Source organism: Herpailurus yagouaroundi, unplaced genomic scaffold, assembly GCF_014898765.1.
Source record: "Herpailurus yagouaroundi ecotype Mexico unplaced genomic scaffold, PumYag 192, whole genome shotgun sequence".
NCBI classification, from domain to species: domain Eukaryota; kingdom Metazoa; phylum Chordata; class Mammalia; order Carnivora; family Felidae; genus Herpailurus; species Herpailurus yagouaroundi.
In genome coordinates, this window is record NW_024412423.1 from 4,682,182 (window position 1) to 4,699,866 (window position 17,685).

Here is a 17,685-nt window from a genome sequence, read left to right on the forward strand (position 1 = left end):
TGCTGACAGCTCAGTGTCTGGAGCCTGCTTTGGATTCTTTGTCTCCCTCTCTCTGCGCCTCCCCTGCTCACACTCTGTCTTTCTCTCTCTGTCTCAAAAATAAATAAATGTTAAAAAAAATTTTTTAATTAAAAAAAGAATATCTTAAAACCCAATAATTCCATTTCTAAATAGATCTCCAAGAGGAATTTGATCACTTATGTACCAGAAGACAAGTGCAAGAATGTTCATAGCTACAGTTCTTATAATAGCCCCAGACTGAAGGCAACCAAAATGGTCATCGACAGGCAAATGGATAAATTACAGTTCATTCACACAATGAAAAACTCTATAGCATTGAAAGTGAACCACTTTTTCTAAAGTTAAAAAAAAAATGAACTTGCCGATAGTAATTTAACTTCTGGAAGAATACACTGAAGGGTGAGTTGAGAGGCAGCCCAAAGAAAGATGTAAGTCAGCGGTTCTCAAACTTTAGCATGCATTGGAACCACCTGAAAGGCTTGTTAAAACACAGATTGTTGCTGCTGTTCCAAGAATTTCTGATTCAGTAGGTCTGCAGTTGGTCCCAGAATTTCCATTTCTAGTAAGTTCCCAGGTGGTGCTGATGATGTTGGTCTGGGGGCGGGGGGGTGGATCACAGTATGAGTTATTACTAATATTCTCCATTAGGGGTTGGCAAACTATCAAATATGGCCCACTGCCTTTTTCTCTACGGCCCACGAATTAAGAGTGGTTTTTACATTTTTAAATGAGTTTAAAAAAATCAAAAGAAGACTATTTTGTTGACACATGACAGTTATATGAAATTCCAATTCCAAGGTCTGTAAGTAAAGAGCCAAAGTTGGGTGCGTAACCAACTGAACCGCCAAGGTGCCCCTGCTTGTTTATTTTTAATGGAAATGGAACCATAGTTTGAGACTGTTCTTTGACTTTTTTTTTTTTTTTTTGGTTTGTTTTAAAAGGTTGTTACTGTATGTAGCAACATGGTCCAGGTAACTAACTATTCTTTTGTATCGACATTTTTATTTTATTTTTTGAGAGAGAGAGAGAGAGAGAGTGTGTGTGTGTGTGTGTGTGCGCGCGCGCGCGCGCGCGCACACACATGCACCCGAGTAGGGGAGAGGGACCAAGGGAGAGGGAGAGAGAGAATCTTAAGCAGGCTCCATGCTCAGCACAGAGCCCAAGGTAGGGCTCGAACTCAGGAACTCTGAGATCCTGACCTGAGCCTAGAAGTCAGACACTTAACCTACTGAGCCACCCAGGTGCCCCTCTATTGTCATTTTAAACACAGAGAATGCTTACACATTGATTGGACAAAATAACTTATTTAATCCTCTGTGGTTGAACATTTGGACTAATTCTACACCTCCCCTCCCCCACCCATTTTGGGCCACTTTAGAAACACTAAAGAGGGGCGCCTGGGTGGCTCAGTCGGTTGAGCATCTGACTTCGGCTCAGGTCATGATCTCACATTCTGTGAGTTCGAGCCCCGGATCAGAGCCTGGAGCCTGCTTCGGATTCTGTGTCTTCCTCTCTCTCTGCCCCTCCCCCACTCATGCTCTGTCTCTGTCTCAGAAATAAATAGACATTAAAAAAAAAAAAAAAGAAACACTAAAGAAAACATAAGGAGTGTGTACAAATATCCATGCTGTTTGCCCTAGTGTAAATTCCAAAAGTTTAATGACTTAGCCAATGCGTAGGAACATTTTTAAAAATTATAAAGCATTTTGCTGGATTGTCCTGGAAAGATTGTAGCAGTTCACACCCTTATCAACAGGCATTATGCCAGTTCTCCTTTACCTAATTATTAATACTAATACAGTACTAATTATTAATCTTCTCACACCTTTGAAAGATTAAGTTATATCATTGTTTTAGTTTTTGTTTCTGATAATTAATGAAGTTGAATGTTTCAAGTAAGATTTTTGACTATTTTAATTGTTTCTTTAGTGAACTGTTCATATTTTTTTTAAATTTTAATTTGTTAGGGTTTTTTATTTAATATTGAAAAAAAACCATTGTCTAGTTGTTTGTGCTATATGCTGCAAATATTTTTCCCAGTTTGTGGCTTGCCTTTCATATTTGTTTATGGTGTCTTTTGGTGAACTAAAATATTTCATTGTAACTAGACTATTTTTTAGAGCAGTTGCAGGTTTATCGGAAAATTACACACAAAGCGTAGGGTTTTCCCATTTACCTCCTCTCCTCCCCCACCCCCAGTTTATCCTACTGTAAATATCTTCCATTAGGGTGGCACATTTGTTACAATTGATGAACCAATATTGATACGATATCATTAATTAAAGCCTGTAGTTTACATTAGGTTTCACTCTTGGTGCTGGACATTCTATGAGTTTTGACAAATGTATATTGACACGTGTCCAAAATTACAGTATCTTACAGAATAGTTTCACTGTCATAAAAATCCCCTGTGCTCTACATATGCATCCCCCCCTTCTGCCCAGAGTCCTGGTAATCACACATCTTTTTCCTGTCTCTCTGGTTTTACCTTTTCTGTAAGTAAAACCTTGGATTGCGAGTATCTTGTTCCAGAGTTCCAGAGGATGAGCAAACATTTCTAATAAATTTTAACTTGATCAACGAGCAGTGTTCTGTAATGTGAGTAGTACGTGATGCTGAACGTCACATGGTCACTACTGAGCCAATGGTTCCTGAAATTCACTTGGATACACGAGTGCTTTGGATTACCAATGTGTTTCTGGAATGAATTATGCTCGCAAACCAAGGTTTTGCTGTAGTTGGAATGGTACCATTGTATAGCTTTTCCCAGCTAGCGTCTTTTGCTTAGCAATCTGCGTGTAAATTTCCTCTGTGATCTCTCATAGTTGGATAGCTCATTTCTTTTTACTGCTGAATGATGCTCTACGGTATGGATGGATACACTGAAGTTTGTTTATACGTTCGCCTTTTGAATTCCATCTTGGTTGCTTCTGATTTTTCCCAGTTACCAATAAATCTGCTGTAAACATTCATTTGCTATTTTTTGTGGACTTACGTCTTCAACTCACGTGGGTGAAGAACTTTGGAGTTCAATTGCTAGACTATATGGCCAGCGTTTATTTAGTTTTATAAGAAACCGCCGAACTGTCTTCCAAAGCGTCTGTGCCATTTTGCCTTCCCCCCAGCAATGAGGGAGAGTTCGTGCTGTTCCGTATCTTCTCCAGCATTTGTTGGTGTGTTTTGGATTTAAACCGTCCTAATAGTTGTGCTGTAGTATCCCGTTGTTTTAACTTGCAATTTTCTGATGACCTATGATGTTGGGCATCTTTTCATATGCCTGTTTCCTTTTTGCCTATCTTATGTCATAAAGTGTCTCTTCAGATGGGTTGTTTGCCAAGTTTGAAAAGTTTATTTTTTATAGTTATGTTTTAAGAGTTCTCTGTGCATCACATACTTTATCAAAAGTATGTGATTTTCAGATAATCAAAGCGATTTGTTTTCTGGATTCTGTCTTCGGTATTAGTCTTCTCTCCCCTCAGATTAAAAATACTCACTTGCATTTTCTTTGAGTAATTTTATGATTTCATTTTGACATACTTATATCTGGAAATCTCAAACTTTTTGGAAGAGATGATTTCATTTTTCCCTCCATTTAAATCCACTTAGATATAATTGCCTTGCCTACTTTTGACAACAGTGCAATGGAAAACTGGGGACTATTGATATTCGATGAGTCATTATTGTTGATGCAACCAAATGATCAAGTAACAGACAAAAAGGCTGTGATCTCCTTCATTCTCTCCCACGAGATTGGACATCAGGCATGTGGTAAAATGTTCTTTCTTTCTTTCTTTTTTTTTTTTTTTTTTCAACGTTTATTTATTTTTGGGACAGAGAGAGACAGAGCATGAACGGGCGAGGGGCAGAGAGAGAGGGAGACACAGAATCGGAAACAGGCTCCAGGCTCTGAGCCATCAGCCCAGAGCCCAACGCGGGGCTCGAACTCCCGGACCGCGAGATCGTGACCTGGCTGAAGTCGGACGCTTAACCGACTGCGCCACCCAGGCGCCCCTAAAATGTTCTTTCTTATTTCACATGAAGATATTCTCCAGCTGCTCTACCAAGGATAGCAAAAACCAAACCAAAACAAAACAAAAAACTGTATGGTACACCAGATTACTTTCATTCATTCATTCATTCATTCATTTAATGTTTGTTTATTTATTTTGAGAGGGAGGGAGAGAGAGAAAGCAGGGGAGGGGCAGAGAGAGAGAGGGAAACAGAGAATCCCAAGCAGGCTCCATGCTGTCAGCTCAGAGCCAGATGCAGGGCTGGAACCAACGAACCCTGAGATCATGACTGAGCTGAAATCAAGAGTTGGATGCTCAATGTACTGAGCCACCCAGGTGCCCCTATGGTACACCAGATTTTAAAAAATCATTCAAAAAGTGGGACAGTGAAGGAAGGACCTGTGTAATCAAATCTTGTGTGGATTTGAACTATTGGTGATGGATCATAGAGATGAGACCTTACAGGCCATTTAGAGGTCAAGTATTCATATCCAAAGGTAGACTTTGCTCCACAGAGCCCTGTTCAAGGAAAGTAAGTCAACCAGAGGGATGATAATTTGTTTTCATTCCATCTTAAAATAAGGGATATTCAAAAAGCTCACTGAAAGATACCTACATTTCTTTCATCAGTACATCATTATAGACTTTGTTTTGTTTTGTTTTTTGAAGAGAGGTTAAAGGGGTGTCAGCAATGTTAATGTCAGTGGGATGAGTAGTTAACAGTCCTCAAGCTGCATACCCAAAATCAGTGTAAACAAGGAGTTATTTCTTTAGATCTGTGCCTTCACACCGTGATTTTAGAAGCTTTGCTGTGTGTTTAATGGAGGTTCTCACACCTGCTTTTTGACCTTGACTCCATTCATACCAGTTTGTCAAGAAAGAAATGATCTAAGCTATGAAATTGTTATCTTCTTGCCATGTGGATCTATAAGAAGTTTTGGGAAGGAGTGATTTACTAGGATAGAATAACCCCTTGTTGAGTAGTCAAAACAAACCTTGACAAGTTTTGATCAGTCCCCCCAAAATGTCATTTTTTTATGATTCTCAAGCGACACATTGTTTTGGAAGACAGGCTGATGACTATTAGTATATCACAGCTGTTATAAGAACTTGACTAAATACTAGGGTATGGATTAGTTGGTTTTAGAAATTATTCTGTTTTTCTTTCCTGATTCTATGCATCGTCCATTTGGCACTTTCTTTCTGTTAAGGTCAAATAGACAATAATTACAGCTGGACCACTTTGTAGAACATATGAGTGATTTGTCTATGGCACAGCTCAAAACATGTTCTTGAAACATAATAACTGCTTCCAGAAAAATCTTGATGTAGTCTATTTGTAGGATGCTATAATTAGTAGGTGTTAATTGAACATTCCAAACTTCTGCTTTATTTAACTTAATGTAACTTTTGGGCAAGTGGACAGTTTAGGAAATGATACTCTAGCTTACCTCATCTTTGAACATGACAGTTTTTTTTTTTTTAATGTTTATTTACTTTTGAGAGAGAGTGAGCGTGAGCGAGGGAGGGGCTGAGAGAGAGGGAGACACAGAATCCGAGGCAGGTTCCAGGCTCTGAGCTGTCATCACAGAGCCTGACATGGGGCTGGAACTCGGGAACCGTGAGGTCACGACCTGAGCCGCAGTCGAACACTTAACCGACTGAGCCATCTCGGCGCCCCTGAACTTGACAGTTTTAAAACAAATTGCTTTCAGTCATTTGGATGTGAAATAATTATTTCAGAGAAATGCACGGCTGCTATCTCTTCATGTTAAAGCAACAACCTGCTTTTTGGAGTCCTATTTTCAAGTTTGATTATTGAAGGCAAATAAAGTTTAATTGTGTCTTTGACCTTACATTTATTTAACATGCAATTACAGTAAATATTACTTAAGTTAAATTTAAGAAAGCTCTTTTTTCTCCCATCTCCAAAAGTGGTTTGGAAATCTGGTTACCATGAATTGGTGGAATGATATCTGGCTCAAAGAAGGTTTTGCATCTTATTTTGAATTTGGAGTCATTAACTACTTCAATCCTAAATTCCGAAGAGTAAGTGTGTCTGTTAAATTTACTTATATTTTTTCCTCCTAATTATAAAAGTAATGCATTTCATTGTTTCGAGTGTGTGAAATACAGAAAAATATAGGGAATGTTAAATTATCTGTAATACCAGAGATGATCAGTGTTCTCTTTTTCGTGATTTCTTTTTCCAGGATTTTACTCATTATAAATATTCGTAAAAGTGGGAATTACTTTTTTCACACAGAAACATGTAATGCCTTCTGTACTACCTATTGTATCAAGAGAGTTTCCACAAATCATTATATCATTTTTGAAAACAGGAATTTTTTTTAATATGAAATTTATTGTCAAATTGGTTTCCATACAGCACCCAGTGCTCATCCCAACAGGTGCCCTCCTCAATGCCCATCACCCACTTTCCCCTCCCTCCCACCCCCATCAACCTTCAGTGAAAACAGGATGTTTAAGGGTTGCCTAATATTTTATTATGTCACCTTATGAGATATATACATATTTTATTCCCCTACTCTCAGATTTTAGGTCATTTTCACTTATTCCTACCTAGACTAAATTCTAAAGCCACTGTAATTAGTAGTCTCTGACTTTAATGGTAAGTAATATCATTAAATAAAATAGAATAATATGGATAATATAATATTTTATAGATTTGTAAAATATATATGTAATATATAATATGTAATGTTACAATATTTATAATATTATATTATTGTGAAATTATATATCAGCTATGTTGCTGATAGCATATGGAATAGTATGGATAACATATTTTATGGTATTTATAAAATATAATATATAATATATAATATGTAATGTTATATTTATAATATGTTATTATATTATTAAATTATATATCAGCTATGTTGCTGATAGCATATATGTTATAGTTGATAGTATTTTGCCATTTTCAATGAATAGTAGTATGAAAATATAACTTCATGAATATGCAAATCTGGTGATTTCAACTATAAGTTGTACTTCTGATCGTTTAGGTAGATTAATTAGGTACTGCTTTTAGAATGTCATGATAAAGCTGAATTGATTTTACTTGGCTTTGGTCTTTAAAGGTTTAGATGTAATATCATCCTCTGCCATGTCCCTTATTTTTTTATAGCAGCCTGGGGTCCTTGCGTCCCCTCTGTCCCTGCCTCCCTTTACCTTTGTTTCTTTCTTTTCATTTTTTAAAATGTTTATTTACTTTCGAGAGGGGGACAGAGGATCCCAACGGGGCTCTATGGGGACAGCAGCAAACGTGACGTGGGGCTCAAACTCATGAACCCATAAGATCATGACCTGAGCCAAAGTCTGCTGCTCAACCAACCGAGCCACCCAGGCACCCCTGCCTTTACCTTTCAGATGCTCAGGGTTGCTTATGCCGCTGCTCTTTGCTGGCCTGTCCCTCATCCCTTCCCCGCAGTGTTTCCAAGCTTGGTTCTTGGCCTCCTCCCTTCTTTCCCCATCCTCACTCAGTATACTGACATTTGAAAGGCTGATTAATCTCCACTGGCCAGGTCATTAGTACAGGCTAAATGTACTCACTTCGAAGGAGACTCTAAGCTTATGTTTTTCCTATTACATTGGCAATAAAATTTCTGTTTTTAATGAGAGGATGGAGACGGTAGGTAGATGATATTCTGGTTTTTTTTTTTGCTGATAATTTGGCAGAATAAAACACTGGCAAACCCAACTTGGCCCCATGGAAACTTTATTTAACCCCCCCCCCTTTTTTTTTAACCTATTCATGAATTCAGTTTGTGGGAAGCACTGATGTAGCAGCCTCTTTTTTTTTTTTTAAGTTTATTTATTTATTTTGAGAGGGAGAGAGTGAGCGTGGGGGAGGGGCAGGCGGAGATGGAGAGAGAGAATCCCAAGCAGGCTCCACGCCATCAGCACAGAGCCCAACGCAGGGTTCCATCCCACGAACCGTGAGACAATGACCCGAGACGAAATCAAGAGTCGGATGCCCAACTGACTGAGCCGCCCAGGCACCCCGCAATACCCTGGTTCCATGCAACCCACCGTATACTTTGTGGACTTCCTATAAATCGCCCACCACCCCGCAGTCCAGCTGCCCTGAGGTGCCCCTGCCCTCCTTCCCTTGGGTTGGACATCATTACGTAGATAAGGAAACTAAAGTACTGGATGGTCAAGTGACTTGCCCAAGTCATTTGCATGATTGAGACAGAAGTGTGATTATAACCCAGTTGTCTGGGTCTGGTCTGATGACGAAGGTGATGACAATAATAATGGCAATAATACTGCCTTTCCTATACACCAAGTGCTTAGGACTTACATCCCAGGTAGTGTGAGTTTCGTACATGCCTCATCTTACTCAGTTCTCAAAACGATCATAGAAGTCTAGTTGTCATTTTGTCCATTTTCCAGTAGAGGAAAGTGGCTTAGGAGCATTAAGTAAGTTATTCAAGGTCTCATGGCTACTAGATGTCAGAGATGAGGTTCGGTCCCAGGTTTCTCTGACTCCGAGCCCATGCCTTCACCCCACTGTGCTCTGCAGAGAAGATTCACAGGAGTGTTCTTGTCCTCTAAGAGCTAATGGGATGTGTGTGTGTGTGTGTGTGAGAGTTCATTATATGACTCTTTCCATTTAGATAAACTTTATATATGTAAACATCAGTTGTCTTCAAAAGTCCTTTCAATATACTCTATACCTACAAAATTGTTTATATCTCTCTTTGAGAAGCTAGAATCTATGCATGGTTTATGTCATCCATAACTGTTTATGAAAGCATTTGGGGGGCGCCTGGGTGGCGTAGTCGGTTAAGCGTCCGACTTCAGCCAGGTCACGATCTCGCGGTCCGTGAGTTCGAGCCCCGCGTCAGGCTCTGGGCTGATGGCTCAGAGCCTGGAGCCTGTTTCCGATTCTGTGTCTCCCTCTCTCTCTGCCCCTCCCCCGTTCATGCTCTGTCTCTCTCTGTCCCAAAAAAAATAAATAAACGTTGAAAAAAAAATTAAAAAAAAAAAAAAAAAAAGAAAGCATTTGGTTGTATCCCAAATTAACCCTGCTTGGATTCAATAAGAAAAGAAGTTCCATTCCTGCGAAACAATTAGATTCATCCTTTATTTTCTTAGCTGAATGGAATATATCATTGCCATCGATCAATTACCCCTTAATGCAATTGAAATGGCTAAGGTATTATCATATCTGGGAAAATTTGATGAAAATATATTACTGGTGTTTTTGAAACAAATATAAGATTAGCCTCTTTTTGTAGCATTTAGTTACTTGTTTTAATCGTTGCTTAAAAAAATTTGTTTTATATTAAAAAAATTTTTTTAACGTTTACTTATTTTAGAGAGAGACAGAGACAGAGTGTGAGTGGGGGAGGGACAGAGAGAAAGGGAGACAGAATCCGGAGCAGGCTCCAGGCTCTGAGCAAGCTGTCAGCACAGAGCCCGACACAGGGCCTGAACCAACAAACTGCGAGATCATGACCTGAGCCAAAGTCAGGCACTAAACCAACTGAGCCACCTAGGTGCCTCAGAAAAATTTTTGAATGTTTACTTATTTTTGAAGGAGAGAGTGAGCATGAGTGGGGGAGGGACAGAGAGAGAGGGAAACATAGACTCTGAAGCAGACTCTAGGCTCCGAGCTGTCAGCACAGAGCCTGATCGCAGGGCTCGAACTCAAGAGCTGTGAGACCATGACCTGAGCTGAAGTCAGACACTCAACCAACTGAGCCACCCAGGCGCCCCATAAGCCTTGCTTTCTTAACACCTCTTTTCTGAATCTACATTTCTCAGTGTTTGTGAAGCTGACTGAATATAACTCTGGGCAAAAGAGCGTGAGATCCTGGCGCTTGAGGAATCTCCCGTGAGCTTTGTGTTTTAAAAGCTTAAAGCCTTATTTCAGTGATCTTTGAGAGATCAAGAACTTTGGCTTCCTTTTAATCTGGTCATTACATTGACATTGGGGAAGAGAACCATATGCCGAACCAGATTCCCGTTTTTTTCTTTCTTGGTCTCATTTCAGCTGAAAGTCATTAAAACATGTTATGAATGGGTCATGGTCCCAGATTCAGAAAACATCAGGCACCAGTTGGTTTCTTGGTCCCTGAAGCCCCAGCTCTGATGCTGCCACCCACTGACTTTTCTGTCTCTCTTTCTCCGGCTTAAGGAAGCAACAGACTTGGCGGAGGGAAAGGAACATAGGAGCCTTGCAGACAGTCACGTCTTAACTCTGTTTTTACAATCATTGTAAGCTGCCCACCTCTAAGCTTTAGTTCCTCATTGGTAAAGTAAGTTTCATGCAGTCACACAACAAATTATTGAGGATCTACGAGGCAGCATCGTGACAACTACCGTTTATAGAGCGTCGTATCCATTATCTGACTCAGTCCTCAGCGAACTCTACAGAAATCATAATAGTGACAATTTTGATAAGTAATTGTGAGTGAGTAACCCTCACTGAGCATGTTCTGTTTGCCAGGCACTGTGCTACGAACTTTATGTAAATTGATTTAGTCCTGATAATAATCCCATGAGGACAGTTTTCTTCCCTCCATTTCTAGATGGAGAAACCAGAGTTTCAGAGAGATAAAGTTGGTTGCCTTTTATGAGTAACAGTTCCAAAGAGGGTAAGGTAGGATTCACACTCAGGCAGCTCAATTCCAAATTCTGTTTTTCTTTTTTTCTTTTTTTTCAGTTTATTTATGTATTTTGAGAGACACAGAGAGAGAATGAATGGGAAAGGGCAAAGAGAGAGGGGGGGAGAGAGAGAATCCCAAGAAACTCTGTGCTGCCAGCACAGAGCCCGACTCAGGGCTCGAACCCACCAACCATGAGATCATGACCTGAACTGAAATCAAGAGTTGGATGCTTAACCGACTGAGCTATCCAGGTGCCCCCAAAGCCTGTGCTTTTAACCACAGTGATAGTCCATGCAAATTGATTGTAATAAATACTGTTGTGTTTCTTAGGATAAAAATAGATTTAATAGGAGTAGATCTTTTTCTCTATAATCTCACAGCTACCGGAAGAAAGTAATGGTGAGTATACAGACTCCCTGTCTCCAGTCACTGTATGTAGTGGCTAGATAACGAATTTCTAAAAGTCTAACATCACTTTTTGTGAAGTGTTTTCCTCCAGCAGACTGGAACAGGCTGGAACAAGCATTAATTTATGGGAGGCCCAGAGGAGAATCGACCTCAAGGATATTGAGGAAGAGGTGTTTGCCCCATTCATCACAGTTAACTTGTATGATTATAATGACAACTAGAAGATGATATAAGATCTTACACCAGGCAGGCAGAAGAGATAATCCATTCAGGGGGCAAGGGTGGAGTTCACAAAATCTGGAAAAGTCTATGTATAAAGGTGTTGTTAAAACATTGTTCATAACAACAGAAAGCTGGAAGCAACTTCAATGCCTAACTAACAGGAAAATGATGAAGTCAGTTATGGTTCATTCATTGACTCAACAATGGGCCATTCTGCCACTCTGCATTTATTTATTTGTTTTTATTATTTTTTTTAATGTTTAGTTTTGAGAGAGAGAGAGAGAGAGACAGAGACAGAGACAGACAGAGCATGAGCAGGGGAGGGGCAGAGAGAAAGGGAGACACAGAATCCGAAGCAGGCTCCAGGCTCCGAGCTGTCAGCAGCACAGAGCTCGATGTGGGGCTGAAACCCACAAACCCTGAAATCATGACCTGAGCCAAAGTTGGACACTTAACCGACTGAGCCACCCAGGTGCCCCTGAATTCACACATGTTTGATTGTGATCAGATCCACAAGGCATCCTTATTCACATTAAAGTTTGAGATGCACTGGTCTAAATGACAGGCTTTCTCATTTCTAGAAGAGCAGAGTTTGATAACCACAGAATCAATGGTGTTAGTAAATGAAAAAGGAGAAAGTTGATTAGAACATTGGCTAATGGAAGCAGGCAGAAATTGAAGGAGTCAGCTTGGGGACCCCAGAGATAGCCGCTGGGGAGTTGAGTGTGGATTACTAGGGGGCTCGCCCAGCTCTGTGGGGTCTGAGCCAGCTGTCTCTGTCTCTTCTTAACCACTATCCTTTCTTCAGCTTTGCCGTCCCACGCACCTCTCTGGCTGTACCTTGGTTTTCCTTTTATCTTTCCTTCCAAAAAGAAATGCCCTTTGTCGTGTGTCTGAGAGAAGTCTATTTTTTTTAAATAAAATTATTTAAGTTTATTTATTTTAAGAGAAAGAGAGTGTAGAGGAAGGGCAGAGAGAGAGGCAGAAAGAGAGTCCCAGGCAGGCTCCATGTTATTAGCATGGAGCGTGATGTGGGGCTCGAACAAACGAACTGCAAGATCATGACCTGAGCTGAAACCAAGAGTCGGACGTTTAACTGACTGAACCACTCAGGCACCCATATTTTTTTTTTTTTTTGCAGAGTTCTGTTATTCTCATTAAAATATAATAAGTTGTCGTCTCATAATGCATGATCTGTAAGCTGTACTCTCCAGTCTGTGGATTTATTTCCAATTACAAATTCTGACATCATCATTGGATTTGTAAATCTGGCCTGGTTTTGGTTTGCAAATGTTCATATAAGAGAGGTTGATCCATTTTAAGGGGTTACTAATAAAATAACCAATAAAATTCTAGAGGATTAAAACCACCTAAAGATGCCATTCTCTGGTAGGTCCTGTCTGTATGGCCAGGGATCTGCTTTGGGGGAATGTAGATAAGCTCTCTTGGAAAACACATCAACTTTGTAATGGGTTTGGTGTTTGTTTGTTTGTTTGTTTTCATTGAAATAAAAAGGGCTATTAAAGGGGAAGGAAAGTAGCTTAGAATTTTGTTATTCAAGGATTCCTACTTATTTGGCATACGACAGCTCATAGAGCACATCGGAATGATTTTTTGTCCCCTCTTCTGTGTCAGTTTTTGAAAGTATTTTTTGTAAGCATTTTGAAAGCATTTGGATTTTGTGTTTTTGTGAAACCTGAGAAGTTAATGCTGCTCACTCTTTTCCTTTTAGAATGAGGTCTTTTTTTCTAACATTTTACATCATGTCCTCAGTGAAGATCACGCCCTGGTGTCTAGAGCTGTGGCCTTGAAGGTGGAAAATTTCACAGAAACCAGTGAAATAAATGAACTCTTTGACTTATTTACTTACAACAAGGTAAAATGAGTTACATATTTTCTTTTGTTTGGCACTCCCACATGAAGGTGCATAAAGTGGATTCTAAGAATAATAGGTTAATAATGGGATACTAGAAAACTTTTGATACAGAAAACTGTGATTTTATTGAGTGGGTGCATTTCAGAAGAGGTGTATAAATAAATCAATTCTCATCTAGCAAACATTAATCAAGCCTATTTTAGGTGCTCAGTACCATCCATCATTATAAAAACACTGAGACAACTTGCTGCTTTTAAGGAGAACCCTCCTGTTTGGTGGAAATTTATTCTTACCATGTAAATATCTCAGCTTAAAACATGTTGTGTATTCTGAATTCTTTTTTTTAATTTTATTTAATGTTTGTTTATTTTTGAGAGAGAGAGAGAGAGAGAGAGAATGAGCAGGGGAGGGGCAGAGAGAGAGGGAGACACAGCAGGCTCCAGGCTTCAAGCTGTCAGCACAGAGCCCGCCATGGGGCTCGAACTCACAAACTGTAGATCATGACCTGAACCGACGTCGGGTGCTTAACCAACTGAGCCACCCAGATGCCCCCTGAATTCCTTATATGTAGGACATTTGTTCACTTTTTACCTAGTAATTAGTGACAGTCTACTATTTTATAAGCAATTTGGGCATAACCCAAACATTCAACTCAAGTCCACAAAGCAATGAGGAGAAAAGCCCAGAATATTGCTCATCAGAATGGAATGTGTTGGTATTTATATGTTGAATTTGTTCAAATGATGGACTGTTTCTTATGTCTTAGGGAGCATCTTTGGCCCGAATGCTTTCTAGCTTTCTGAATGAGAATGTATTTATCAGTGCACTCAAGGTGAGTTTGCAAAATTGTTGTTACTTGGCAGGAAGTAGACCTACATGGTTTTGGCATGTTATTTATTTTAACCTTGGCTTTTCCATTCTTCTATTTTTTACAGTCCTATTTGAAGACATTTTCTTACTCAACTGCTGAGCAAGATGATTTATGGAGGCATTTTCAAATGGTAATTGTCCTACTTCCTGACTTGTGTTGAATGAATGAATGAATGAATGAATACACTAAGGATTCATTCACATATAGAGTTCAATAGGGTTCTGAATTTGGCCCCGAAGATCACCCACTGGGAATCACTGCATAGATGAGGAACAGAATAGCCAGGTAGTTTCTTTTAGGCAGAAGATTTTGATGGTAAATATCTGCTCTTGTGATGATTTTCTAAAACAGGTCGTAGACGACCAGAGTAAAATTCTTTTGCCAGCGCCAGTAAAAAGCATAATGGACCGTTGGACACACCAGAGTGGTTTTCCAGTCATCACCTTAAATGTATCTACTGGTGCCATGAAACAGGAACCATTTTATCTTGGAAAGGTTAAAAATCAGACTCTCCTAACCCACAAGTAGGTACATTTGCTTCTCTGTACTCACCTTCCTTGGGGGTAGAGCTCTCTGATCAAATGGAAAGCAGCCTGCGGGTGAGGAAGCATGTAACTCCAGCTGGGTACACCCTCTTCTGCAGAGAGGCTCTGGGATGGCAACTTCATGGTCCATGCAGGGTGTTGTTCCTGGGGTGCTGGGTTGAGGCAGAGCCCCTGATGTCCTGAGCAAGGCCAGAGACCTGCACTGAAGGGTTCAAGGCAGTGCCCCTCCCCTGGCATTTAGGATGACACCACCAGCCAGTGCTTTGGGGGTTATGTATTTTATTCGTCCTTTGGACAGAAGGAATGCATTTCCTCAGGATTCTGGGTGAGAGACAAGAAAGTAGAACCATGCATGGCCTCATGTTAGTTGAGAGAAAAGGGGATCCTGCAGCACAGCTGTCTCCTTTTCCCTAGAAACAGAATCGAACGGTCACTGCATCCTTGAGAACTCATTCTGTGCGTGTCCGCACGTACACCTACGTGTGTATTTATCGCCATGCCTATAATATTAGAATGAGGGCCTTTAGATTCCCTGACATCTGGGTTTAAATATCAACTTCCCCGAAATTCAAACCTTAGGTAAGTCTAATTTTAAAAATCTCTTGAGTTTCTGTTGCCTTAGCTCTAAAGTAAATGTGACAGCGTATATCCCAGGGGACTGTTGTTAAAATGAAATGAAAAAATGAGTATAAGGCAGCCTAGCGCCCATCTCTTCCCCTATTTCCCTTCCCTTCCCTCTCTTAACTTGTTGGAGAATGTTCCAGGGTGTTTGATAAAGTTCTGATATTCACTTCTCACTGTGGTGAGTTAGGGGTACACACGAGGGAGTAATTTTCAAACAGCATCACTGTGGTATGCAGGCCATCGTCTTCTTCCTCTAAAACCCCAGGAGAAAGAAAGAGGAGAACTGAAGTTCCCTCACCACGCTGCTATTCTGTGACTTGCTTTTTTTTTTTTTTTAAGCTTTTATTTTAATTCCACTTCGTTAACGTCCCGTGTTGTATTAGTTGCCAACCTACAATACAGTGATTTCAACACTCCCATCCATCACCCTGTGCTCATCAAGGCTCCGTGACTTTTGAGAAGATGTGTGCCTTAGCAATTAGATCAACACACCCTCGTTCAAAGTCTTTTGAGAAACCAGGCTTGTGAGCATTTGAGCCAGATGGCGAGTCTTGCCCAAACTCCGAGGAGTGTGACTCTTCAAATGACTAATGTCCTCCTCGTGGTCATCAGCTTCCTCCAGGTCACGTCTACCAATGTGGGAAGAATGTCGGCATTCAGTAAATATGAATAATCTGGCTGATCCGTGCTGAACACTTTTCAGATGGGGAGAAAGCTTGAGGCAGAAAAGCATTTTGAAATGTTTGTCAAGCTTTTTCTTCTTAAATTACTCTTGGCCTCTCTTGGCACGGATGGATTTGGGTCTGTCTACAGCATTTGGACAACCCCCCCAGTGAGGCCAAGTAGCTGTAATTTAATATAAACAGGCCTTGAGAGTTTCAGATACAAAAAAAAAAGAAAGTTTCAGATACAAGATAGTCTTAGTAGCTACTTTAAGCTGTAAGAAAAAGTAAAGAAGAAATAAAAGAGTAAACAGATGGTCAAAGCAAAACTGGCTTATAAAAACAACATTGAATGGGGTCGCCTGGGTAGCCTAGTCGTTGAAGCGTCCAGCTTCGGCTCAGGTCATGATCTCACAGTTCAGGGGTTTCAACCCCGAGTCGGGCTCTGTGCTGACAGCTGGGAGCCTGGAGCCTGGAGCCTGCTTGGGATTCTATGTCTCCTCTCTCTGCCCCTCCCCTGCTCGTGTGCTCGCGCTCTTTCTCTCTCTCTTTCTCAGAAATAAATGAGCATTGAAACAAAAAATAAATAAATAAATTAAATTAAATAAAAACCACATTGAATACTCCTAAGAGCAAACCCTTGCAGATCCAGAGAAAATGACCAAAGAATTCGGGTTCTGTCTGTTATTTTATCATCTCATTTAATATTGGCTCAGAGTTTATATCTTATCTGTGAGAATAAACTGAATTTTTTTTTTTTCCAAATAAGCGACACATGGATTGTACCTATTCTCTGGATAAAAAATGGAATCACACAGTCTCTAGTTTGGCTAGATAAAAGCAGCAGTAAGTAACACATTTTTAAAATATTTTCACATACATGCATGAATATATATTACCCACACACACATATGTCAAGGAAGGGAATAAAATTTTGAAGCATATAGCTTTTGAAAAGCTGTCTGGCTTTAAAGTAAAATGTTATATCATTCTGGTTGAACACAGAGCCATAAAGAAAAGTTTTAAGTCAAAGCCATTACTTCTGAAAAAATATATATGGTAAGATCAGTATATATTTTAGAATTCCTTTCTCTTTTTTTTGTTGGATTTACTGGGTTTACTATTTAGGATTAAGAGGATATAGTATAAACAATTACTGGAATATTTTTTAGATGGACCATTTCATACTTTTCCCATATTCCTTTGTAGAAATATTCCCTGAAATGCAAGTTTCAGATTCTGATCACGACTGGGTGATTCTAAATTTGAATATGACTGGATATTACAGAGTTAACTATGATAAAGTAGGTTGGAAAAAGCTAAAACAACAGCTTGAAAAAGATCCTAAGGTAAGATTATTTTATGCCTGTTATTAAATAACGTTAATATTGCACTCTGGAGTCTTTTTTTTTTTTTTTTTTAAGTTATCTATTTTGAGAGACAGAGAGAAAGCATGGGAAGGGCAGAGAGACAGGGGGAGAGGGAGAATCTCTCTGCAGTGACAGTACAGAGCCTGACCTGGGGCTCAAACTCACAAACCATGAGATCGTGACCTGAGCTGAAATCAAGAGTCAGAGGCTTAACCCACTGAGTCCCTCGGATGCCCCTAGAGTTAAGCGTTCATAAACCTGTCTGGTGGGAGGAACTCTACCCTCACTGCCACCTCTCACACCATGCCATACAGGACTTTTTCTCCCTCATTCTTAGAAAGGGGAGGTTTGGGTTGAACGTATTATTTTTGAACATCAATATCATTTTTCTACAACAATTTTACGTTTCTAGGTGAAAATCAAAATACA

At 39.9% G+C, this 17,685-nt stretch overlaps 1 protein-coding gene across 1 annotated transcript in view; it reads left to right on the forward strand.

Moving 5' to 3' along the window:
• The window catches only part of LVRN (laeverin), a 77,768-nt gene that overhangs the window by 32,542 nt on the left and 27,541 nt on the right, over positions 1-17,685 (forward strand). Inside the window, exons 5-12 of the mRNA XM_040444273.1 lie at positions 3,628-3,782; positions 5,967-6,080; positions 13,041-13,184; positions 13,951-14,016; positions 14,120-14,185; positions 14,407-14,579; positions 16,656-16,732; positions 17,096-17,235. Coding sequence (XP_040300207.1) covers positions 3,628-3,782; positions 5,967-6,080; positions 13,041-13,184; positions 13,951-14,016; positions 14,120-14,185; positions 14,407-14,579; positions 16,656-16,732; positions 17,096-17,235 — 935 coding nt within the window. The remainder of the gene's footprint in view (positions 1-3,627; positions 3,783-5,966; positions 6,081-13,040; positions 13,185-13,950; positions 14,017-14,119; positions 14,186-14,406; positions 14,580-16,655; positions 16,733-17,095; positions 17,236-17,685) is intronic.